The 27761-nt window shown below is 38.5% G+C and overlaps 1 protein-coding gene across 4 annotated transcripts in view; it reads right to left on the reverse strand.

Annotated features, from left to right (window-relative positions):
• Lmbr1 (limb development membrane protein 1) overlaps nt 1-27761 on the reverse strand; it is a 142922-nt gene that overhangs the window by 91172 nt on the left and 23989 nt on the right. Inside the window, exons 2-5 of one of the 4 annotated variants that reach the window (XM_063250834.1) lie at nt 25802-25874; nt 23364-23431; nt 22195-22234; nt 12263-12402 (exon numbers count right to left, since the gene is read on the reverse strand). In XM_063250834.1, coding sequence (XP_063106904.1) covers nt 12263-12402; nt 22195-22234; nt 23364-23431; nt 25802-25872 — 319 coding nt within the window. In that variant the 5' untranslated portion in view covers nt 25873-25874. Of the gene's footprint in view, nt 1-1456; nt 1513-12262; nt 12403-22194; nt 22235-23363; nt 23432-25801; nt 25875-27761 lie in introns of those variants that run through there. The other 3 variants (XM_003469463.5, XM_063250835.1, XM_063250836.1) reach the window with 3 other exon arrangements.

Genomic DNA, 27761 nt, shown 5'->3' on the forward strand with positions numbered 1-27761 from the left:
GAGGAACACTTAGATTCCTTTCACCACGCAATGGCACCAAGCCTTCTGGGGGACAAACTGCATCAAACGGAAAGCAAAATGCGTCTCTGTGCAGATCTCTGTTCTCCAGTGCCCTACCTGGGAGACCCCAGCCCTCGTGGCCTCTCTCAAATGCCACCTTGCAAATGCCACAGTCCTTTCTCTGAACTGCAGGCTGGTGCCCTCTCCAGCATCATCTCATCTCGTTTCCCATTTCTGAGAGATTACAGCCTACACTTACACTTCCTAACTCAGGATTTTTACAGTGGTACAATGGCAGTCACATCTACAGAAACCATACTTTAAACTCTGGGCTTTCCCTGGGCTCCCCACCTGCACAGCAATACAATTACGATGCTGAACGGTGGCCATGAGCTGCAGCTCCAGTCGGCATCCCCCACAAGGAAGGGGGATTAGTACCATGTGCTAAGCGATGAAGTCCGGCAGGTTAAGTGCATTAAATGCAGTGTCCACCAATTCTGTATTTTCAGCTTAGGGTGGATTTATTAGGGCATCCTGAGTCAAGAAACACCAGTATTTTCTTGAAAACGTTGTCCCTCTTAAATGCCATCTTATATTATATTTAACTTTTAAAATGTTTCTCTACCAACCATTTTAACACTGATAATCTTAATTTTCTTGCTCCAAGCTTAAGGTTTAGTTCTTGGTAAAATATAGGAAAATTACTATGCACAAAACATTGCAATAGAAAATGCTTACTCTTTACCAGCAATCTATCCTAATAGATTTATTATTTTTTTAAAAACCTATTTCTTGTGTCATGCTTTAACCTGTATTGTTATGTTGTTATACCCCTTTTATCTCATCCTCTCCCTTATTCATTAAAAAATTATTTAATTTTTTTAAAAAAATATCAACCAATAAAAAATGCTGCTGGATCTGTAGGGAAAAAGAAACCCTTTACAGCTGTTGGCTAGAGAGTAGACTAGTACAAACACTGGAAATCAGTGTGGAGATTCCTCAAAAAATTAGGATTAGAGGTCCCATTCAACCCAGGTATTCCCCTTCTGTGTATCTTCCCAGAAGGATCGAAAAACATCATACCACAATGACATATGTGAAACCATAAGGTTCAAAATATACAATAGTCACTGTAAAATGGGAGGAAACTGTTCAATAAAAAGAAGAAACTAAGATAGGGGAAAAGAGAAAGGATAGAAGGGAAAAGAAAAAAATGCAAGTTAGTTATACCACTAGTGTCACTTAGTTCACTCAATAGGAAAGGTTGTGCTAATATTGATTGAAGAAATTTTTATACCCATATTTTGTACTTGAGTGACTAAAGATAATGATGTGTAATTTATCAACAATTGTTACTTTTTCATTATTTTGTTGTGAAAATTTGTTTTACCTTTTCTTCTTAATATTAACAAATAAAGTAATTTTTAAAAAAACCTATTTCTTATTAAGCAGTTACCTTCTCTACTTCAAGGTGTCCTCTTCAGACACATATTAATATCTCTGCTCCTTTTCCTGGTTTTTTTCAACATATAACAGAAAAATAGAACAAAATCTTCATTATATAAAAAATAAACCTTCACATCTATGTTTTAGTTTTCTCTTACTAGATTATTCCCTGTTGTGAAATACCAATTCTTTTTACTCTCTTGCCCTATATTCCTAAAATTAACTATTCCAGTGTGCATTTCTACAATGGGGTGCCGAAAGGGATATTTTATAAATACACTAAGCTTATTTTTTATTCCATTTTCCACACTCTTTCTATTATGTTCTTTGATACATTTACAAACTGCAGTCTACTCAAGTAATAGTTTGCTAGAAATATTTTAATCATAATAATGAAATAACTGCAAAGCCTCACTTGGATTAAGGTTTGATTACACCGTTCAATAACTACTTTCAGTTTACTATAAGGGGAAAAAAGGAAGAAAAAGCAAAAGTCAAAAATTAAAATTTACCTTAGGGAAAAGTTGACAAGTAAGTAAAAAGTACCTATGTTAACTAATGTACTCACTTAAAACTAAGATAGTAATTAGAAGCTAAATAAAGAAATCTTCAGTACCATCAACAGTTTACCAACAAGCAGCAGTGTTTGCTGGACAACTGCAAAATATGATTCGGATTATTAGAAAAGCTCTGAATACAACCAATTTAGTCTGTCATAAAGTCAAAAGCCTGTTTTCACATACTGACATGTCAGTCTTTTCAGTCTAAATAATTGAAAGTAAAAATTTAAGTTTATTAACCACAATAAGTAAATGTAAATAAGTTTCAGGCTATGCTTATGGTAATCTAATTATAAAATCTGTGACATAAAAGAAAGTTAAAGGCAGCATAAGAAGACTAATGTACAGATACAATAATGTATCTAATATACACTGCTAAGTAGTTTTTATATTCTTGGCAATTTTGCAAAACTAAATTTCTAGCCATTCAACTTACATATATCACACATGTATAAATACCCCTTAATGATTTCAGTAATTCTGATAGACCATTCTTAAATTGAACATCACTTCTAAGGTCAATACATATATATTTTTAATGCATCACTTTATATTAATTTATAAAATAAAGAAGTCAAATCTCTACTTCAAAAAACTAGAATCAGGCCAGGGATTTAGCCCAGCAGCATAAGCGCCTGCCTGGCAAATGCACGGTCATGAGTTCGATCCCTGGTACCAAAAAAATAAAGCTAAAATTAAATGCTTCGATATAACAGAAATTTTAAAAATTCAGAAACGTGGTAATTTGTCTAAAGCAGTATTAAGGGAAACCTATATGACAGACATTTAATGTCAAACTTCAAAAGAGGTTTGAATTTAAAGGTTATTTAATAATCCTAGAATACTTAGTTTAAAACAAAACAAAACAAGATTGAACGGCCAGATTGCCACAGGATTCATTAACTTCTAGCTCCATCTGCTGGAGTCACAAATTATTTCAAAATACAACATACAATTCAATAAAGAATGTAATTTATCATCTTTCCTCGTATGAACAAAAACTTAATGAATTTAAATTAGAAAATTAGAATTAAACCACATTTGACAATTTCTAAAGTAACAAAACTAAATTGAAATCACTATTCCAGATGAACTGAAGAATTCAACTATCAAAAAGTGACATCATTTTTTTAAATTCTTCACAGAATGCGTGACCACTGGAAGGGACAATAAGCATGCTTTCAGTGTTGAGAGAACCTCAGAATTAGAGAACCTCTGCTTATCTACTTACAAGAAAAAAATGAATAATTTGAACAATGAGTTTTGAAACTTTAACTTTTTCCTTATAACAAACAACATATTGTTCATATTAGAAATGTTATACAATGCTACAAGATAAAATTTCATAGTCCTTTCATCCACGCTGAGAAAAACACTGTTAAATCCTTGTATTCATGTTAAAGATATTTTTCTATGCTCCTACACAAGTTATATACTTTTTTCCTCCTTCCAAAGGGGAATCAAACTGTGAATTTACCAAACTATAAATATGCTTTTTTCAGACATCTTTATATATTAACAGATATCCATCTACATCATCATCTATAGTGGTCGGAAAAGCACTCTACTGTTTGGATCTTCCAAAATTTAATTAAGTTAATTTCTTATTCAGAAGGTTACTTTTTTAATATCATAAATCAAATACCTCAATATCCAGTAACTATCAGTGTACATTATAATAAATGACTAAATTACCAACAAAAATTATCTAAGTAACTGTTAGTAGCATTTAACTAACAATGGTATAACAAGATTTATTAAAGATTTATTATTTAAGGGGCTGGGGATTTAGCTCAGCCGCGTAAGCGCTGCCTTGCAAGCAGGCAGTCCTGAGTTCGATCCCTGGTACTGATAAAAAGGAAAAAGACAAAAAAATTAAAAAGATTTATTATTTAATAACTTCACAAGGAAGTATCTTAAGTTTGATTGCTTTGAATCTAAAATTGTGTTTTGACCTTTTCTGGAAATTAAAAACGGATGTTTTTAAAAGATGGTTTTTTGTATTATTCCAAAATAACATATCACTGATTCCTGAAAACAAATCAAAGCAAAGCACACAGTCCTTCCAAAGACCAGTCAAATTCACTGTGGTTCATTTTTAACAGACTGAATCATGAGCTGGGCAGTCGGGTGGTAAGGTGGTGTTTCTGTGTCTGGTCAGACACCATCGAGTGAAGCAAAAGCTGGGCTTCCCTATAGGAAAAAAAAAAGCTTCAAAAGATTAAGGTTTCCTGACTTTAAGGCTACAATTTAATTCCATCATTCCATAATTCCATCATTCAAGTTTTACCATTGCTGGTTTTTAACTTCAGATTCACATTACATAAAAACAATCACTTCAATGTGAACAACTTGGTGGCCCTTGGCATACTTACTCCCAATGCTGTGCCACCACCATCTCTGTCCAGTTCCAGGACATTTATTTCAACTCAGAAGGAGGCCAGCAGGCAGCTGTATCACTGCTTTTCTATTTACAGAACTAAAGAGCTTCCATGTTTTTCTACTAGTTCTTAAACAGTGTATAAGACACAGAAAGTGTATGCAGATGCATTTTTCCTATTGCAATTACACCAATAATAAGGACATTTTTAATCATACTGACTTTTGATAGCACTTTGTCACCTCCAACACTGTTCCACCCCACAATGCACTGTGGCTGCTGCCACGCTGCAGCCCACACTGTAGGAAAGGTGGAATGCAGTCCCCGCACCATGCTAGACTCTGACACCAGGCACCAAGGATCCACCCACCCTAGGATTCCAGTGTCATTTTCTTCCAGCATGCACATTTCAAGCTGATTTAGATGCTCATCAGAGACATCTCATCATTTGATAAAGAGTCTTAAACTAAGGTTAGTAACTTATTTATGTATGTTACTGAATTCTGGCCCAGAGAAGTTAAGTAGCAATCCCAGGTACTATGACTAACATGAAACATGTCAAACCTGTGTGCCCAAAACCAAACTGTAGCTAAGCCTGATTTAATATACTTATACACAAGAAAGCATTTTCAATGCTGTACAAACACATCAACAGTATGTATATTTATACACATGAAAGCATTTAGTCTCTAATCCATATGACTTACATATTAAAAGCTCAATGACCAAAAACTCATACTGACAATTTAATAGGATAAACCACTGAATTCTTTTTAAAATTATGTTCATTCTGAACAAAATACTCCTTAGTTTTGTTACTGTATTTACGGGAGAGTGCTGGGGACTAAACAGGGTGTCATGCATGCTAAGCAGTCACTCTACCACTGAGCTACACCCCAGCCCCTTAACAAAGTATTCCTAATCATACAATTAATAACTTTTAACCCTTCAACCAATAAGTAGTTATTGAGCAATTTCAGTGTGGAAGTACTAGAAGAGAAACTCCAGGGCAGATTAAAAGGATCTGAGAAATTTTCCAAGTCTTCAAAGAATCCTCAGATGTCATAAAATATAAATGATTAACACACACATATGGATGATATGACTGCACTGAGGAGGAAACAATCAGACCTCTCAGGGACAAACGGACACTGACTCTGCAATGACAGTAATCTCAGAGGAGACCCAAAACCTTCTGTGGCCCTCCAGTTAAAACACGGACTACTGCAATTTTAGTTCAGGCTAGACTCATGTTAGCTCAGGCTAGTAGGTCCCTGCCCTAACTTGTGGTTATTCCCTCAGTACTGCATGCATTATTTGAACAGATGTGCTCAGCAGGCATTATTTGAACAGATGTGCTCAGCAGCTGATGGAATCTGGCCTGTGCAGTGAGGGCCACCATGGTGGGAAAGGCCAATGAAAGCCACTAGAACTGCATCTATTCAGAAAACAGTAAACAAAAGCAATATTACATCCTTGGAAGGATTCTAGAGGTTTGTGTTACCATAAAGGTCTTAAAAGATGCCAAGGTGGTTGTTCCCACCCCATCTTCATTCGACTTGCCTACTTGGCTCATGTAAAACACAGAGCAGATCTTAGAGAGCGACAGTGAACTATCACCACTTTAAGGAGCAACTCCAATTGCAACTGCTGGGCTAGATGTGGTTCCAGTGCTTCAGCAGATTAACATAGCTCTAGGTATCAGGTATGCAGCTATTCATCTGGCAAACGCCTGTTCTCCATGCCCATCAGTTAGGACCACCAGAAGCAACTTCCTTTCACAAAGACAGACTGGTCCATTACACTGATGACATCATGCTGGCTGAACCTAGCAGTGTGAGGCAGCAACCAATCAACTTACTGGAAAGGCATTTATGTGTCACAGGGCAAAAATTAAACTGGCTAAAATTCAGGAGACTTCTACCTCTGCAATTTTGAGGGATTCACTGTATGTACGTGGAGTATTTTGAGATATCCCTTCTATGGTAAAGGACAAATTGTTGCATCCAGTCTCTCCTACATCTAAAAAGAGGCACAACATCTAGTTGGCCTCTTGATTTGGAGGCAACACACTTCACTCCTGGCTGTGTCACTACAGCATATTTACCAAGTTACCTGAAAAGCTGTTGGTTTTGAGTGGGCCCAAAAGACAAGGCAGCTCTGCAACAGGTGCACCCACAAGCTACTGTGGCCCTGGGCTGTATGATCAAGTAGATCCAATGACACCTGAAGTATCAGTGACAGACAAGGAAGCTCTCTGGAGGCACTGGCGAATGCCTTGTCATCCTCTTCAGACAACTGCTCTCCTTGTGAGAAACAGCTCTTAGCCTGGTGCTGGACTCTAGTAGAGACTAAATACTTACCCATGGGCCAAGTTTCCATAAGCCTTGATTTGCCCAGCATGAAATGGGTGTCTGATGACTCACCAATCCACAGACATGAACATGCCAGCAGTACTCTATCATCTATAGAAATGATGTCAATGCGATCAGGTCTGAACAGGTCCAGAAGCACATGAGGAAGTGGCCCAAAAGACCATGGCATGCACTCCCACAACACTACTTTCTCTCTCCCCTCCCCATTTACTGGTTTCACAGGAGACCCCTAAAGTCAGATGACAGATGAAGGGCACACCTGGGCCTGGGTTACAGAAAGCACCTGAAAGAGTACAGCTCAGCACTATGGCCACTCTCCAGGGCAGTCCTGCAGAAAAGAGGCCAAGGAAGATCTCTAAGAACACTGGTAGCAGACTTGGACAGAGAATACACAATTTATATACCAATTAATGGGCTGTGCCCAGTTATTTGACTAGATGGCCTAGGACTTGGAAGAAACATAATTGGAAAATTGGTAACAAGGAAATCAGATACAAAGGTGATGTGGATACACTTCTCTGAAAGGGCAAAAGAAAAAGTGAAGATACTTGTGTTCCATGTAAATGCTCACCAAGGGATACTTCCCTTCACAGAGGAGGATCTTAATAGCCAAGAAGACAGGATGACCCAAAATGACAAGAGGACTATAGACACCAGTAACTTCCTTCCCCAGTTAGCCCATCATCATCTAGTGGGCTGATGAACAAAGTAGCCATGGTGGCAGAAATGGAGGGTAAACATGGGCTCACTAACATGGACTTCCACACAATGGAGCCAACCAGGATATAGCCACTGCTGAGATCAACCTGCCAACTACGATTCGGGGTTTCCAAATTTCCAACTCAAACATGTCTTTCTTTAAACACTGACAAATACATACACATGCACATGTATGTGTATGTATGTTAGGGCTGTATTTATAAGAAACAAGAACAAATTTCCTTAGCATCATCATGTCTCCAGATTGCATACAACAGAGATAGAATGTATTAGAATATATGTATTACTTAATGAAAACTTTCAAATAAGGGGTTAACTTCTTAAAACTTAACACCTAAAACATACTACAGAACTACAGTGTTTAAACCAATATTGCCATGGGCATAGCTACAGACAGACAAACCAATGGTAAGGGACAGGAAGTGAGACCCAGTATTTGTTTCTTGCTTCCTCTAGACCAGGCATTAGACTAGACAGGAACTGGACACTACATATACATTGTATTCACTCCATATAAAAATCCTGACAACTAGGCTTTATTATATGCATACATAAAAGACTGACAGAAAAAAACTGCTGAAAGTTGCTGCTAATAAAATATTGTGCTGAATTTCAAACCCAGATCTGACACTAAAAACTATTCACTTGAAACAAACTCTAATGTAATAATTTACTAACTAAAAAATACAGCATAAAGAACAGTAGAAAAAAGAAGAAATATTCAACTGAAAGTACTAGGACGATAATCTAACTTTGGGAAAGGGATGAAAGAAAAGTTAGTTACACATATAAACTTCGGATGTATTAAACAGTTAAGAGTAAATAAAATGGGGCTGGGGATTTAGCTCAGCAGCATAAGCACCTGCCTTGCAAGCAGGCGGTCGTGAGTTCGATCCCCAGTACCGTAAAAAAAGAAAAAAAAAAAAAAAGAGTAAATAAAACCATTACAAAGAAGAGAAAAAAGTGAGTTTCTATCATGTCTCAGTTATGAAAGGATCTTCTAAACACAAAGACAATTAGGCAAACCAAACAAAGAAAAGACCAAACAACATAAAAATATAAAACTTCTGAAGAAATAAAAAGAGTAAATAAAATTAAAATGCAAAATAACAACTAGAAAAGCATTTACAGAAGTTGGAGGGAAAGCTGATTATACATGTAAGAGATAATGGACATATATATAGATATATGTAATATACCTATATGTGTGTAGATATATGTAATACACATTTATACATATATGTAATAGGTCTTTTATATCTTTTTCAAAACAAAATTAAAATGTCCAATCACACACTAAAAATTTCTAAAAATTAAAATGATGAGAAACTACTTTTCATCCATACAGTTCACAAAGATTTTAAAGATATTAATACTGAATGTTCTTGAGTTTGTGATAAAGTCAAAAGGCACCTTTATCTTCGGTTAGAATATAAACTGGTAGTTCTAGCAAATATTTTGGCACAAATATTCATTAGCCTGATAATTTTCATCCTAATTACCATCTAAGGAAATTACCAGAACCCAAGTCATAATTGTAAGTGGAAAGCCCTCTAGGTATTCAAAACAGAAGGATAGTTAAGTAAAGTGTTCCACAAAGACAAGGAAGCCACTCAGTATCCAGGTACAACTCAGCCACTGTCTACTTCAGATCTGAAAAAAAATTCATTACTAAGTCACTGGAAGACTAAACAGTCCCACTCCTCAGATCAATCAGATAGCCTCTGAAGGTCCCTAGGTTGATATATATATGCGCCAGGCTCATGTTACAGCCACTGAAATGTTTTCAAAGAACATTGACCAGCATGGAAAACATTCACTATGTAAACTGTATGTGCTATGTAACACTCACAATGTACACTGAAGAGTAGACTTTGTACATTTTAGCATATTCTACATTCCCCATAATGAGCACATATTACTTCCACAATCAGGACAGAAACAGTGGAATGGCTGGTGCTGCTGCTGTTGTGCTTAACCTGCAGGACCACAGTCCCAGCAACAGAGGGAAGAGCGTAAGGCGTGTCACCCACGAAAATACATTCTGCACTTCTCAAACAGAAGACATGAAATTCATTCTTGCCTCACCCACAACTGCAATCCCTGAAATTTTACCCTGTTCTTTTGGATTATTATATCGAGAACATGCATCATCTAAAGACAAGATACATCAGTATCTTGGCAGTAAAGATTTTCACAACCTGGCCAAACCACACAGGCAGGCTCCTCCACTTCTTTATGTCAATGCTGGAATTCCAAATACAATGACCTCCACTGCAAACTGAGCAGAAATAAGATACTATTGATATATTTTTTTAAGTCAAATGGGAAGTTAGCTAAGTATTATTAAAGGAGGACATTTTCTTTAACTCAAAGAAGAAAAAATTAGCACAAACTTTCCTTTTAAAATGGCATAAAAGGGGCTGGGGATTTAGCTCAGCGGCATAAGCGCCTGCCTTGGAAGCAGGCAGTCGTGGGTTCAATCCCTGGTACCGACAAAAACGAAAAAGACAAAAAATAAATAAATAAATAAATAAATAAAATGGCATAAAAGAATTAAAATATATACATATCAAATACTAGAACTATTTTTCAAGATTGTCTTGATTCATAACAAAATGTTTCTTCATCAATATGGAGAAAAAAGAGTTGGATCCATATGAAAATATGCAGAAATGAAATCCCCTGATATTGTCACCTGTCTTTAATGTTTTTTAAAAAAGAATCTAGGGCTGGGGATTTAGCTCAGTGGCATAAGCGCCTGCCTTGCAAGCGCACACTCATGAGTTCAATCCCTGGAACCAAAATAATAATCATAATAATAATAATAATATTAATAAATAAAATAGTACCTAATTCACCTGTCAAATTATGCATCTGTAATAAAATTAATGATTAACACTAATAACACCAATAACTAATGACACTAATAAAATGACATGTATAGTAACTAATATGTATAGTAACTAACAAAAAATCAACACTAAAAAAATGGAGACAGTATGGGAAAGATGAACAAGGAAGATATAAAAATCCTGAAAGCTATAATCAATGCTAACAGATAGTTATAAAAAAAATTATGCCAGTATGTTCTAAATAAGAAGGGTTCAGTATATACAAACTAAATTAATACATAAAAAATAGTAAAATTTTTCAGAACAAAAAAACCATCCCAGTCTAGATAAATATGATACTAGCTACCACTTACTAAATACCTATTAAGAGATATTTATATTAGATTATTCCTAGAAACAAACCAGCAAAGTGAGTTTTACTGATCCTAAGAGAACAGAAACTGAAGTCAGACAGTGTGATAGTTAATTATAGTCAACTTGAGTGAAAAACACCCTGCTGATTGGTTTAGCACAGTATCTAGATGACAGACATACTGAAAACAGAAGATCAACCTAGGTGTGGGTGTACCAATCAATAAAAAAGTTTGCAGCCTGCATGGAATGAAAGGGAAAGCGGGAAGTCTCACTTCTGCTTCTTCAGAGGAGCTCCGGTCTGCACTATCGTCTTTGGACATCTGCTCCCAGGCCTGCAGTGCAGACCCTCCAGTTCCTCACAGGAACTTGCATGGGACTCTGCAGTGAGCTTCAGGCCTTACACTTCTCATGGGATCCAGGGCCTTCAGAATGCAGACAGTCTTCCTGCATTCTTCGTTACCTGACTCTGCAGGTGGTCACTGTAAGCCTATATAGGAAACCTTTTATACATATTATATTAAGTCTGTTCCTTTAGTAGATGACCCTAACTGATACAGACAGTAACAGATGACTTCCCAGTCTGTCACAGAATGGCTGAGCCAAAGCTGGAGTCCAGGTCTACTTGGCTTCAAAGCAACAAATCTCATCCACACAAAGTCAGCTGTTATTTTTCTTAAATCTTAATGTCTGTACTTGATGAAGTGATGTTTTTCTCTTTTATTACATATTTTAAGAGATGAAGGAATCTAATAGAAAACATAATAGGAACTATGGCCTCTGGTTTTCCAGGTCTTCAATGAAGAATGCGGTTTTCTGACATAAACAGAATTCTCTAAGTATTTGTATGAAAATGTATTGTTAATACTATAGTAAATCTAAAAACTACTTCTTGATGAAGTGAAAGAGAAAAGTTTTTCATAACTAACAACAGGAATAGTCAAATCCAATTTTCTCACTCTACTAAGGGTCCCCAAAGTTTACTGGAGGGAGTTGCAAACTATGAAGGAAAGGGTTATGGTTGATACACTGTGTGAACTTGAGGAGTCTAAAAGCTTAACTAAGTAACTCAGCAGCTCTTCATCCTAGGTATAAAGGACAGTTAGTTACCTCTCTAGGATATTATTCATTGTGTCAATTTGAAAAGGTCAAAAGTTTAACTGACTCAGCAGAGGGCCAATGTCCTTACTTTGTTAACAACCTCAGCCTGTGCATAAGAGGGGCAAGAAGATGGTATGAGTGCTACTCTCACCCAAGGGGCATAGCCTGTTTACAATATAAGGGACAAAAAGAGGCTTGCCCTTCCTTTCTTTTTGCTCTTTCTGCTTTTGCTGTCTTCTGCTACCCTGAAGTGTTACCCAGTGCTATGCCACCCTGCCTTGGAGCCAGCTGATTATGGACTGAAACCTCCACAAACTGTGAGCTAAATAAACCTTCACTTCCATAATTTTTGGGCATCAGTATTCTGTCCTAGCAACAAGAGAAAAGCAGAAACTAAAAACAGAAAAAATAAAAAAATATAGTGCAGTAAAAAAGTTAAAATATGAATCATAGCATTAAGCAACATATACTAACCATGAATCAGGGAGCCATTCAGCCACTGAATATAGTAGTTCTGAGGAAAAGACAGCAGGATTTCATTGCTGATTATTGAGAAGGGTAAAAGCAACACAGCCCCAGCTGACACGGCGAGAGTGAAGGTGCTCAGAAACAACCTGGAAGAGAGAAAAGCCATGATCATTGCACCCAGAAAAGCAGTAGACATGAAAAGAGCAAAGAGCATGAACTCTTCCAATTTTTAATTAAAAAAGCATATTAGAATGTCATTAAATATACGCTGATGGGAGACAAGGGTCAGATGTAATCAGGGAGTTAAGTGTGTATACTCTCACCCTCCTACCCCAAGACAAAGCCATTAACTCTGACAAAGAGACTAGAAGACACATGTGCTGAAAGCATGCATGCTGAAGGCACGGCTCTCCATGCAATCTGTAGATTGCTGTAGCAGTGGTGTACTCCTCACCTAAGTGTGTATTCCACAGTTGCACTGAGTGGGCAACTTAACAAGGTAGGTGACAACATTGCAACAACTGCTTCAGACAGAGAAACACTTGTGAAAGCAGTAGGGACAACAGATTTGAAATGGTTACTTCATGACAAGGAAAGGAAAATGCCAACTACCCAACTGGATCCATGTATACTTTACATATATTGAACTATCACACTGAACACCATTAATATGTACAATTAATACATGTTAAAAGAACTACAAATGATCAAAATGAAGATATAAAAAATCATTTATTATTTTACCATTCAAATATTTAAAAAGATAAAATTGTTGATTAAAAAATTCTTCCTTTATGGGGGCTAGGGATTTAGCTCAGCGGCATAAGCTCCTGCCTTGCAAGTGCGTGGTCATGAGTTCGATCCCTGGTACCAGTAAAAAAAAAAAAAAAATTCTTCCTTTAAATAAATAACTTGGCTATAGGGAGGTGCTGAAGGGAAGCCATTGGCCAGTTAGCAGTTAAAAGGAGTGAAGGTTAAATAACAGTGGCAAATGGCACGGAGCTGCTAACAATATGGTAATATTAAAACAATACTAACAATGCTACTTTTGTCACTTTTAAAATAAGGTAGTTCAAATATGAAAAAATATCTCAAATAAGACAAACCAAACTGAAGAAAAAACATGGGCAATAAACATAAAACATGCCCCCCCTACTCCCTTAAACATGTATATAATTAAGAAAAGAGCACAAAAAAATTCAGCATTATCTTGTAACAGTCCAAACCACAGGACAGTGGGACAATAAGGGGGTTTCACTTCCTCAGTTATACCTTTCTGAAATATTTAAAATGTTATAATACATTTTAATTTTTAAAAAAACAATAAAAGAATAAAATGGCAAAGAAAATTTCACTAAGTTTAAAGGTAAAACCTTAATATACATTCCACTAGGTTTTGGAAAAATGTAAAAGTAATGTAAGAAAATCTAAGGAAGAGCAGGAGGGGAAAAATTGTACTAACCATCCCAAACTGCTGGAGTAACTTTGAGGCCCACGCCATCTTGTGGCAATGAACAGAAGTGTATTCCTATAGAAAAGTCAAAATGACTGGGAAGCCTTCTGCGTTCAAAAACAAGGAAGCATTATGAATCAGTCCTGCTGAGTAGATGACACTGTCCTGAAAAAGCTAGTGGCCAGGCCCTTGCATCGGGTGCAGGCCCAGCTCTGGCGGTGGTCTCAGCAAGCTTCTCCAAGCAAATGACACTGTTCAGATCACTATCATTGCTTCCAATGCCAAAGCCAGAACCAAATGCAAACTCCCACCACTCCAGGTCCTGGACTGCTCTCCTAGTATCCTTTCCAGTCTCCACTGGCCGGGACAAATTTCAGTGCACACTTATTTCATGTCCTACACATCAAATGCAACTTCAAGGTCAAACACCTCTCTGCACAGGCTGCTCTCTCCCTAGAGCACTCTCCATATACGCCACAAGGCAAAATCACATACAGATTTCCAGCAGACCTCTAATGCCCTCTGCCCTGTGAAGCACTCCTCGGCTTTTACTTTCTTGCTGCCCTCTGTAAATCAGTTCCTCTTCACTTTCACACACACCTGGCAACAAAGGCCAACAGTTTCCCAGTCAAAAATTGGGATGAAAGGAGTTAGCATATGGACCAAAGTCACGAGTGACCAGAAAACAATAAATACATGGTTACCGTAACTATAATGCTTGCTTTTTTCAGCAAAAAAAAGACCCTACTAGAATCTGTTCTTCTTTAGTTATTGTGAAGATCAGAAAGTTGTATCTGCTGCCCCCAGTAGCTATGAGAAGAGCCATTCAGAAAAGGCTCACACAATAGAGTTAACACTAGCAGAGGGTGCTTAACACATGGCCCTAAGTTTAAAAGGCTATCAGTACAGCCAGAAAAGTGCCCTCTCAGAAGAGGAAAGGGAGCTGCAGAAACATCACCTTCTAAAGAGAAGCAGTATCTTATAAAAAGTATACCTTCAGAGCAATGTAACTTCTGTCACTGTGGTGGTACAAAATCAAAAGTGCCTTTCCAAACCTGACACTTGTGACTCACCCCAATCCAACACACAAGGTAGGCCCTCCTCTCATCTCCATGAGCTAACTTGAGCCAGCCCTTAGCTGTGGGACGCAACTGGTGCAAACACACCCATCATTTCCAGATCATTCTACACAGCATCTTTGCAAAGAGTGAAGAGAAAACCCACAATATGGGGGAAAAAATTTTTTATTCCTCAAAGAATTATTATCAAAGACATATAAAGAACTCAAAAAAAATTAGGCCTCCCAAATTTAAAGACCCAATTCAAAAATGGACATCTGAGATGAGCACAAGTTTCTCAGATAAGAAATATAAACAGCAAATAAATATATGAAAAAATGTTCAACTTCACTGGTCCAAAGAGATGCAAATTAAAACAACAGTGAGACTTGATGTCACCCTGAAAAGAATGGCTACTATCAAGAAATCAACCAATAACAAATGCTGGAGAGGCTGTGGGGGGAAAAGGAACCCTTCTCCACAGTTAGTAGGAGTGTGGACAATCACTGTAGAAATCAGTGTGGAGATTCCTCAAAAATCTAGAATTAGAGGTCCCATTCAACCCAGTTATTTCCCTTCTGGGCATTTTCCCAGATTTAAAAACACTGTACCACAGAGATATATGTGCACCCATGTTTATAGCAGCACAATTTATAATAGCTAGATTTTGGAAACAACCCAAATGGGGACTCAATAAAAAACGTGTGGTCTTTTATACAGTGAAATACTACTCAGTCATAAAAAGGATAAAACTGGAGGCTTTTATAGGTAAATGGAGGCAACTTGAGACCATACTCATAAGTAAAATAAACCAGACCCTCATGTGCAAACATTGTATTGTCTCCCTAGTATGAGAAATTGAAAGAGTAAATAAGATCCAAAATGTACAAAAGATATTGTAAAGTGAGAAGAAACTGTTCAAAAGGAAAGAGAAACTGGGATGGGGGAAGGAGGAAAGGGAGATGGGAAAAGCAAATATATAGACAGATAGATAGATAGACAGATAGTAGTTAAGATAGTTATACTACTAATTTCTCTTAGTTCATGGTTTATGTCTGTGGTCCCCAGGCCTCATGCATTTGCATTGTGCATTTGTGATTGGTTCATTGCCTAGCATTTGGATTGATGGTGTCAGTGCTACACTGGCCTAGGCTTGGAGCCAGGATGTGATGTAATGGCAGGAAGAAGGTGTTTCTCTCTCTCTTGCCGGTTTCTCCCTTGCTGTTTGCAGCTGCCATGAACTGCAGCTCTGCCATGCCATCCTGCCTTGGAGCCAACTGAGTATGGACTTTGCCTGAGACTGAGACTAAGGGGAATAGACTGATTAACCTGGAAAAGTAAATTTCAAAGCAGTCAAATGTTGAGGCTGTGGCATGGCTATTGTTGCCGGTTTTTAGCCAGATTTATGTTGCAAATCAAGAGCTAAGAGCCCAACAGGATAATTTACAATACTGTGAATTTGGCCAGAAGGAAAATTCTAGGAAAGCTGTGGATTGTAAAGACAGAGTTGAGACTTTGATTGCTGAGGAGAAACAGAGAGATAAGAAATATGGCCTCGGCATTCCAGGAAGTGGGTCTCTACCCTTTGCAGCCTCAAAACTGAAAAAAGTGAAAGAATTTGCTCAGAGGAGAAAGCTGCAGAGTTCCAGAATGGCAACAGAGGCCATATGAGGTTCCAGAATGGCAGCAACACAGAGAAGCTTTTCTTCACAATCAGGTTCACAGAGCCCAACGATCCAGGCAATCGACCCTTACAGCCAAGAGAGAGAAAAGCCTGGCTACTGCTACAGCTGGCAACAAATGTTGGTGGCATCCACATGGTGCTAATTTTAGGTGCAAGGAGAACGCACAAATTCTGAGGGTAAGATGGTTTCCACCTCGATTGTAAAGGGCCTGGAAGGTCAAGCAGTGTGCCCCTGAGAGGGCAGTTTGTAAAGATATAAGGGTGAAGCCAAAGGTGCAGTGGAGACCCCAGAAGTTTGGAAAAGCCAGGAACGTTGATCTTCCAAGGAAAGCTGCAAGTGAGCAGAGAGGATTTAAGAGAGAAGCTGCGGGAGCTGACATCCCTGGCAGTGCCTCCAAGCCTTATAGAGCTTACAACTAGATTGCTTCAGATGCTGAGCATAAAACTCTAAAACTTAATGTTCATCCTGGTGGATGTTGGACTTGCTTTGTTTCCAATGCTTTATATTCCCCTGTTTGTAACTTTTGGAATGGTAATGTTTATCTTGTGCCTTTGCACTTCAGAAATGTTTAAGCTTGTTTCATGTATACAGGGGGTTAAGAGTTTGCCACAGATCTTGGAGGAAACTTGGGACTTGGACTTTTCAGCAATGTTGAAACTGTTAGGACTTTGGCAACTCTTGGAGGTGGACTAAATGTCTTTTGTATAAAAGATGTACGTGAGTCCTGGGGGCCAGGGGTGGAATGTCATGGTTTATGTCATTTGCCCCCAGGCCTCATGCATTTACATTATGCATCTGTGATTGGTTCACTGTATAGTGCTTGGACTGACAGTGTCAGTGCTACAGCCACATAGGGGTGGAGCCAGGATGTGATGTAATGGCAGGAAGAAGGCGTGTCTTGCTCTCTCTTGCTGGTTTCCGCCTTGCTGTTTGCAACCACCATGAACTGTGGCTCTGCCATGCCAACCTGCCTCGGAGCCAACTGAGTATGGACTGAAACCTCCAAAAACTGTAAGAAATAAACCTTTCCTTTCCCAACTTTGGGCTTCAGGTATTTTTGTCTCAGCAATGAATAAAAAGTAACTAAGACACACATCATATCTTACTTCCATGTCAATGTCTTATTTTAACCCACTGCAATAGGATTTCTGCTCTCACCATAGTGATGAGAAGGCTCTCCTTGTGATCAGAGCCATCAGACACTCTTCAGGCATAATCTGAACCTCACCTTCTACAGTATTTCAAGGTTACAAGCACTGTTTCCTCCTTGAAATTCTTTCCCCAACTTCTGCAAAATTGCCTCTGTCCTAACAGTTTGCTGTGAGACTCTACTCACCTGTAAAAGGTTGGTGTTTCCTAGCTAATCACTGAACACATGCTGTATGTGTAAGTCAGCCTCCCAATCCCTCACTATCAATCAGTGTTTCTTCACCAGTGAGATCATGAGAACACCCACGGAGTACCCAGCACCCCATCAAGACCACTGTGGGGCAACCACTAGCACATCAGAATCACCTCTGGGACTTCTGCAAGTATGCACACCAGAGACCCTGACTCAGAGAGTCTTTGGTGGTGCTCATTGACCAAGCAGGTGTCCATGGAGTCCTTGACTCTGTTCCAAGACTGCTGGGGGCAGATAAGAATGATGAACAATACAACCAAATGTTCTTGCTCTTGCAGGGCCTACAGTAGAGGAAAAGTTAGACAAAAATAAATATTAAATGTGTGAGTGTATAATAAAGGCTGTTAGTGCTACAGAAAAATACAGCATGCTAATGAGGACTGGAAATGGGAAGAAGGACACACGGATTCATTAAGAAATATAGCAGTCAGACCAAGGCCCACCAAAAAGTTAAGAGTTAGAAAAAAAACAAAGCAAAAACAAAACCGAGATGAGAGAATGGGACCGCTGACAAAAGACACACTGATCAAACAGGTTGAAAGCACATTTAGCTCGCAGCTGGTTAGACTTGACACAAAAAAGGGCCAGATGGTCACGGGGAAGATCGAGCAATCCCTTGGGCAACCATGAGCACTGTGGCCTTCTCTGAGTGCCATGAGGCCCCTGCAGAGCTCTGAGCAGAGGAGGGGTGCAATCTGGGGGCTATCTAAATCCTCAGAAAGGACAGTGCAGAGGGCTTGGGCCACTGTGGCAGTCATGGAGAGAAACAGGACTCCTGGCCTGGAGCTGGAAAGGGAAAAGGAGGAAGAAACAGAAAGACAGGGTAACTCCAAGGCTTCATGTCGGATCCAGAAACAGAATGATGTCTTTGATAGGCAGAGAGCCCCAGTGGAGCAAAGCGAAGGGGAAATGAGGACCTCAGTTAGGAAATGTGGAGACAGACATATCCACCAGGCAGGCACACCACAGAAACACTGCTTCAGCTCCTCCCAGCAGGCCTGCAGGTGGCTCAGGGTTACTACATGCCCTGCTGACCCCTGGCCAACACTTCCACTCTAAAGCCACCTTTAATGATTCTGTGAAGCTGGGCATAGTGGCACATGCCTGCAATTTCAGCAGTCAGGAGGCTGAGGCAGGAGGATCACTGCCAGTTGGAGGTCAGCCTGGGCTACAGACTAAGTTCAAAGCCAGCTGAACTGCACAATGAGACCCTGTCTCAAAAAAAAAAAAAAAAATCAGTATTCTGTGAAAAGGGAAGTTTAAAATGAGCAAAATAGCCTCTTTTTGTCAAACTTTCCATTTATCAATTTCATTAATATAGACTCAATATTGTTTTACTATATCCAATGGGTTGCAATTCCTTATAATTCTCCTTTATTCTGATGTTCAAGGTGTCCCCAGTTTGGCATGCGAGTCCTTAGGATTCAGCTTCCCTTCAACATAGCCCCATCATTCTTCAAGCACTCACGTGTGTTCTGTACCACCAGGCACAATGAATGAGGCTGGGCCTTCCCCTTCTGCAGCCCTGAATTGGCCTCTCCTCTGAGAAGCCTGTTCCATTCCGTGGAAGGCTGTGTTTGGGCAGGAAGCTCTGGGTGCCACCAGAAACCTTCCCCTGCAAGTGCTGCAGAGCACCGGCCAGAGCCAGCAGCACAGGTGTGCTCTGTTGTGTGACACGCACACATACTCACACTTGTTTCTATGTCGAGCCCTGTAACTCTCCAGGTGTGTGCTGACATGCACATTTTGAACCCATAACCCAGTATCTTTGCTCCCTCTCTCTCCCCTGATGGTACCTGGTGCCCATTCTCTTTAATGAATGCACCCTCCACCCCACAGCTAATGAATCACCTCCCACACTGCCTCAACCTCACACAGACACACGCCTCCCGCTCAGGTGATCCCCACCCTTCCCACCAAGCCGGGTCTCCCCTCACCATGGCCCCATCCTCAGCCCACTGTGATGCCAACACCTCACAGGGACTCTCCCTAGTACCCAAAGGCCCCGCCTAGGTGAGGCACCGCACTTTCTGTCTAGAGTGACTCCTCTCCAGGAAGCTTCCCTCTAAATGACAGCAATGCATTGTTATTGTTATTGGAGCAGCAATTTATATAGAGGAATCATGATCACCTACATGTCCATGGGGCTGGGGATTTAGCTCAGTGGCATAAGCACCTGCACTGAAAGCAGGCAATCGTGAGTTCGATCCCTGGTACCGATGAAAACGAAAAAGACAAAAAAAAAAAAAAAAAAAAAAAGAATGTACACAAATGTCACAGTGCTATAAACAAAACTAAAATGCCCTAATCCTAGCATTGCTCATTTGTTTATTTGCTTGTTTGTTTGTTTGTTTGTGGCAAGGTCTCCCTTGCAGTTCAGGTTCATTTGCCTCAGTCTCCCAAATGCTGGGATTACAGGCATGCACCACCAAGCCTGAATAATCCTAATTTAAAACACCAAAGTTTGTGCCTATTTTAAACCTATGGAACAAGAATAGCCAGACTGAACTTGCAACTGTTTCTGTTTCTTATCCAACCTCCAAAGGGCACTTAAAATAATACAAATGATCAAATCTAATTGATAGGATGTTTATATTCATATTTCAGTGATGAATTAAGACAAATTTATTCAAGTCATTTATTGTCTGCAGCTATTTATTTTCGCACTGAGGTGAAATTCACAACACATACCATTTACTATCTTTAGGTGAACAATTCGTGGTGTCTAGTGCTTTCACAAGACTGTAAATTGCTAATCCTTTCCAGTTCCACAAACATTTTATCACCACCAAATAAAAATCATGAAGCAACCATTCCTCAAATCCCTTCTCCCTCAGCACAGTGCCACTAGTCTGCCTGTGACTGATGTCTCTATTCTGCAGCTTTCTTACAGATGGAGTCCTATGTCACGAGACCGTTCCTGCATCCTTTGGTGTTCCTACAGCTCTTTCACTGTCATGGTGTGTAGCCAGATGTCCCCCTACAGCCTCGTGCAGTCAATGATGGGGCTTTTTGGAAGTGGCTGCATTAGCACTTGAGCTGCTAGGATCAGAGATGTGATACTGGGATTGATTCACAGTGTGATGTCAGGGTTAAGGAGTGAGTGCTACACCCTAACCCCAGCTGAGTAGCCCTGGTATCATAGAAGGGACAGGAAGAGCTGTAGTCACAGTTCATCATTTATTGCTGCTGCTGTATGTCTTCTGTGATGCCCTCTGCTATGCCACCCTGCCTCACAGCCAGCCAGCTTTGGACTGAACCTTTTACGAATTGGGGGCGAATAAACCTTTTGTCCCTTAACTTTTGAGTGTTGGGTTATTTTGTCTCAGCAATCAAAAAAGTAACATAATAAAAAAGTAAACGTATATATCAGCATCCCCTACAGCACTTTTCAGTACCTCATTTCTCTTATCAGTACCTCACTTGTCTTTCTGGCCAACTCTTACTCCATCCTGGGTCTGTATGTGTGTGTGTGTGTGTAAGCACATGGGATCTTGTTTGTTTGTTTGTTTCTCTACCCCTTTCCTCAGCTTCTCACCTCTCCCCTCTGCAAAAGAGACATCATCTGAAGGTAAGCAGGAAGAAACATCAGATAAAAACTAAACAACTGACCAGTACCCTTGGGTAGTGTCATGGTTAGCAAAGTCTAAAAAGTACAGAGGGAGCATTCACACCTGAGGGAAACTAAAGGGACATGACAACTAAGTACAGCACATGTTTCTGAAACAATCCTTCTGCCACAACAAGCACTCCTGGGACAACTGGTAAACGTGTACTGCGTCAGTATGAGCTTCATTACTTTGATGGCCACCTGGCAGGTTATAGGGGAGTGCACTGCTTATAAGAGCTACACATGAGGAAATGGAGCATTAGATCCATGACTTCTCCAGTGGCTCATGGGATAAGGCTCTTTTTAATCTACCTCTACTCCTGTTCACTACAGCACAGCCTTCTCAGCTGACAACTCAAACAGCACAGTTTTCCTCTTTAAACCCAGCAATGTTCCCAAGCACAAGTCCATTTTTTTTATTAATGCCTCCAGAAATAAAACTAACATCTCCTTAACTATGTAAATTTTAAAAGGAGACAATCCTCAATTATACATGCTTATTTGCTTATAACGTGCTCCTTAAGATTAACAGGGACTGGGGACTTAGCTCAGCAGCATAAGCGCCTGCTTGGCAAGCACAAGATCATGAATTCGATCTCCAGTACCAAAAAAAAACGATTAAGATTGATAAAATCATTGGAAACTTGTTCATATTTCTGTCCAAAACTTAGAATTGAGTTTTCAGAATCTGACTTCTGAAACAGAAACAGAAGAATTTGAGGATACATACGAAATTCTGTTGACTATGGCATCTTCATCTTCTTGTTCATCTGCAAAAATATTTACAATATTAATATTCTTTTATCCTCCAGTAAAATGTTTCACTAATTTATTTTAAAATGTATCAAAATATAAACTTTAAAAAGCAATTAGTTTAATGGAAAAGACTTTTAAAGAGCATTGTGTTTACTTAAGCAAAGATCTCAAATTCAATATCATTAAATCTGGTAGGATGGTGTGAGAGACAACTCCAGTGACTCTCTTTGAATCCAAAACAATTACTATGACTTTGATTACTTGGAGACTCATTTCCTTATACTGTTATGTAAAAGGCTGGCTAGGATTAGAGAATGAAGATTTTTTTTAAAAGTCCTGATTACCAAATATAAATTAAATTTGTTCAAATTTTGAGTCAAGAAAATAAAACTCAGTTGAACCTTAGTACCATATAAAATATACAGTTAAACATACTAAGGGAAAATTGCTACTGAATGAAATTTTCTGCTAATATCCAACAAGTTTTTCCTATAAAATCTGTAGCTTTCTTTAAATTGAGTTTGTCGTTAGTAAAGGTAAAAATGAGGTTCTCTTGAACATCCTAAACTACCTTAAATACTACTGCTTCAATAATTCAGAACTATTTTTTAAGGCACAGACAGGAAAATACCAAGTGTTCTGTATCTCTCTTAGGAAACACAGCTTCCTCTGATATTCTTCTTCCTTCTTCCTCTTGCAGACCTATTAGCCACTATCTATTTTGCCTCCCACAGAATCTCACCAGCCAAAGAGTCTTTGAAAAATTACAATACTGAAAAGTACACTGGGCCCCTCCTGCACTTCCTGTCCCTCACACACCTCCTGCACAGGTTCTCTCCTGAGGTCATGGACTTCGGGGTATCCTCTTGCCACAATGCCAATGATGTTGCTAATCTAGAGCCCATCTCTAATTACTGGCTTCCCATAAGTCTTACAACCAAAGCCCACAAAACATGGACACAGTTTTTATGCTGCTGTGCCCAGAGCTCAATCAACTGTTAAATTTGAAAGACTATTTTAACATTTCCATATCAACTTCAATGCTACTACCAACACTCTACCAAGTAGATCCAGGGTCCTCACTCTCACCACTCCTGGATTACCATAAAAATCATCTCATAAAAAAATAAATAAATAGCGTACCCATGCATGGGCCACTGGGTAGAGAACCAGATGTCAGCCTCTTCCCATGAGTCAGTGGCATTTGTGGACTGCAGGGAAGAAAAACAAGAAACCAAGACCTCCCTGTGAGTCGGCACCATGCACAGGCTGCTAGGGAGAGAATCAGATGCCAGCCCCCTCTGACCTGTAGGCTAGGAGACAAGAGGAGCCAGGCCCACCCCACCATCTCTACCTCCACCCATACCCTAGCCCTGTTAGCGACCTACTCCTGTTAGCGACCTACCCCTGTTAGCGACCTACCCCTGTTAGCGACCTACCCCTGTTAGCAACCTACCCCTGTTAGCAACCTACCCCTGTTAGCGACCAGTTGATCCAGAGAAACACAGGCTGCAATGATAGCTACTAAGGTAAAACATAACTTAAGGCTTGTAGTATGTTATGGTTGATACACTGTATCAACTTGAGAAATTTAGAAGTTTAACTAATAGACTCAGCAGGGAGCCAGGATCCTTACTTTGTAAATATCTTCATCCTGGCAAGAGGATACACAGACATTTTGTGAGTGCTACACCTGCCCTGGAGCAGGGGTGGTGGCCTGTGTACCCTAAAAGGGAGGAGAAGAGGTTTGTTTCCCTCTTTTGCTCTGGCTGCTGCGTTAAAGTGTTGCCCCAGTGCCACACTCCCCTGCTTTAGAGGCAACTGATTATAGACTAAAATCTGCAGAGTGAGCTGAATAAACCTTTCCTTCCTTCATTTTTGAGTGTATGCTGTTTTGTCCCAGCAACCAGACAAAAGTAACCAAGACATAGTGTTTAGTGTTTCACTGACTGCAGGCATAAAGCCAGTAGTCTGATCATCTATTCAGAAAATAACCAATGTAGCATATATGTGGGCTCTCCTGAAGGTGGTAGCCATTGTTAATTCCCTATTATATTGAAGTCCTATATCATTTTCATTGTTTTGTTTGGATGGGTTTTATTCTGTTTTGTCTGGGCAGCTATTTTGAAGATAACAAGAAGCATTATAGTAACCATTGTTTTATTTCCTATTATTTTGAAGTCCTGTATCAATTACACTGTTTTGTTTTGATTGGCTTTATTCTGTTTTATTTTGCTTGGTTTTATTCTGTTTAAAATAAAAATTACAAAAAATAAATAAATAAATAAAAATAACCTATAAATCTCCAATATTCCTGTTCATCATCCCCACTTATCCCTAACACAATGGATTTCTGTTCATTCACTCTCTGCCTCCCTTTCTGTGCCTTTAGTGTATGAAATTACACTAAAATATCTTTTAAAATAGTTTGGATCTGCATATGTTCAAAATTTTGAGAAATTACAAAACTCAGATAGTACTGTACCCATAAAGCTAAATAACAATATTAAAGTGATCCAATAGAGCAAGAAGTATCTCATTCGTCTCAAAAGTTTGATAGTAGTTAAAAGTAATAGCATAATTGCAAAAAAAAATCCATAATACATGGACTCTTTAAGCATCATATAGCATCTACTACCAGCTCAGTATCATAGGTAAAAAATTTTCTGATTTCTTAAAAAATAGCTTGCATTAAAGATGGTAAAAGACAATACTTTGATTCTTATTAAACACTGGCCTAAAAAATCTGTTAATTAATCAGTACAAAATTCATTCTTCAAAAAGAATAAACTCAGGAGACTGAAGCAAGAGTATCACTGTGAATCTAAGGCAAGTCAGAGCTACACAGTAAGCTCAAGGCCAAGCAAATACACAGAAAAACAGTCTCAAAAAATCAAAGAAAAAGAGAGAGACAGACAGAAGTAAAAAAAAAAAAAAAACAAAGAAACAAAATACAAGAAAGAAAAGGGAAGAGGAGAGGGAGGAGGGAAAGGGAAAAAAAGGTCTTTCTAGCTAAGTCAGGATAACACAAAATAATGAAAGTATAGTATATAATGAATATCAAGATCATTATGAAGACTGTAAATTCTACACTACTATAAAGAAAGAAAAAATAGTCTAGGGGCTGGGGATTTAGCTCAGCGGCATAAGCACCTGCCTTGTAAGCAGGCAGTCGTGAGTTCGATCCCTGGTACCGATAAAAACGAAAAAAGACCAAAAAAAAAAAAAAAAATAGTCTAGTAGTCAGAAAAGGGAGTGTGGGGGCAAAAGCCAGAGCCAGTCACAAGGAACTGACTATCTTTATAAGCTCTGGAATTTCCCAGATACTACGTAGCCCAGCACTATTCTTAGTTGGACATAAGAATTGTGATAAACAAGGACACTGCAGTAAGAGGGTGACCCTATGAGAAGTCAAATAATCTGGAAAGTTATTTTTAGTGTGCTTAGTACCAGGCATCCTGTTGATTTCAATCCAGCATACTCAATACCCGCCACTCTAAAGGACACTGACATAGTCCCTATACTGTGTCTACGTCATAAGGCACTGTAATAAAAGTTTTAACTAAAATGTGTCTACTTGCCTGATTTTCTCTTGTATCTTCTGATGATAAAGTAGGAAACAACATAGAGAATGGCAAAAAGAAGAAAACATATCTGAAACAAAACAAATTTAACAGATCATTTACATTTTTGTTTTTTCTAACAGAAGATACATCATTGTTATTCACAGTAAAAAAGAATTTAAACTATTAAAAAGTAAGTTTTGATAAATATTAATTTACTGAACTCATCAATTAGCCCAGTTTAATACTCTCCTAGGAAAAATTTTTTAAAAACCCAATGGAGATTTTTCTTTTTATAACTTGATTAAAGGTTTTTCAAAATTACATAGAGGTGTAAAGAACCAAAACATCACGAAAAATTTTGAAAATAAAGCCAATGAATGGCTGGGGATTTAGCTCAGCAAAGTAAGTGCCTACTTGGTAAGCACAAGGTCATGAGTTCAATCCCCAGTACCAATAAATAAGAAATAAAGAAATAAAAATAAAAATTAAGTCAGTGAGAAAACACTACCCCGACTAAATACTGAAACATATACTAAAAGCCTCAGTAGCATTTAGTATGCTAACACCAAAAACAGATGAATGAAATAGATACCATACCATAAAAATTTAAAAAGTATCACAAATCAGCCAGGAGGAGAATACAATCATTTTTCAATATATATATCACAATATCAAAATAAACAGAAGTTGAACGAAGGATCTTGCAAAATAGTAAATTAAAATTAAATTCCATTTTTAAAATTGACAAGCAAAAACTGTATATACTTACTATATACAATATGACGTTCTGAGCTATGCACACATCCTGGAATGGTTCAATTAGCTAATTAACAATTAATATGCATATTATACCACATACTTATCTTTTTCTGTGATGAGAACACTTAAAATCTAATTTTTTTTCAAAATATCATACATCATTAGCTGTAATTTCACAATAGAGCTCTTGAACTTACTACCCTGCTTCAATGAAATGTTATATCCTTTGTCTAGTCTCTACTCCATCCTTTGGTTCGCACTCTAGCCTCTGACAACACCTGTCATTCTGTTCTCTATTCTAGCAGTTCAACTTTGTTAGATTCCACACAGAAATGAGACTATACCACATTTGTCTTGTGTGCCTGGCTTATTTAACTTAGAATAATATTCTACAGATTCATCTGTATTGTTGCAAAAGAGAGTGCCTCATTTTTTTAAGACTGGAGAGCATTTCATTGTATAAACTTACATTTTCTTTACTCATTTACCCACTAATGGACATTTGCATTGTTTTCTTTATCCATTAGCCACTAATGGACTCTAGATTGAACACTGTTACAGTAAACAGTTGAGTGCAGATGTCACATTGATTTATTTCCTTTGGATGTACCCAGTAGTGGGACAAGTGGATCATTTGCTAGTTCTGTTTTTGATTTGGGGGAGGTGAGAGAACCTCTGCATTGTTTTCCATAATGGCTGAACTCATTTATAGTCCCAACAAAAGACAAAAGCTCCCTTCCTCTACATCTTCACCAGTACTTTTACTTTTTGATAACAGTCATTCTAACAGGTGTGAGGTGGCATCTCATTCTGCATATTATGAATTATGTCAAATACATTTTCCTATACCTGTTAGCTACTTCTATGTCTTTTGAGAAATGTTTAGTCAGATCCTCTGCCCATTTTTAAATCATGGTATTTAAGTCTCACTTCATTTCTATCATGTCTGGACAAAACAGGATAGGTATTTAAGTCTCATTTCATGGTATTTAAGTCTCATTTCGTTTCTGTCAGATCTGGACAAAACAGGATAGGTTAAAGAATAGCAAAGCAGAATTGATTAAAGAACAGAAAATCTTACAGTAAAAGACCACATATAATAAAATAAAAGCTTACTACAGCTTGTGGATCATGGGAAAAAATTTTCAAAGACTCAAATACACAACCCAGAGGCACTTAAGTGTGGATTTCTGATGATGAGCTGGTGACCTTATGA

Source organism: Cavia porcellus, unplaced genomic scaffold, assembly GCF_034190915.1.
Source record: "Cavia porcellus strain 051 isolate PalLab524CR breed Dunkin Hartley unplaced genomic scaffold, mCavPor4.1 scaffold_6, whole genome shotgun sequence".
NCBI classification, from domain to species: Eukaryota; Metazoa; Chordata; class Mammalia; order Rodentia; family Caviidae; genus Cavia; species Cavia porcellus.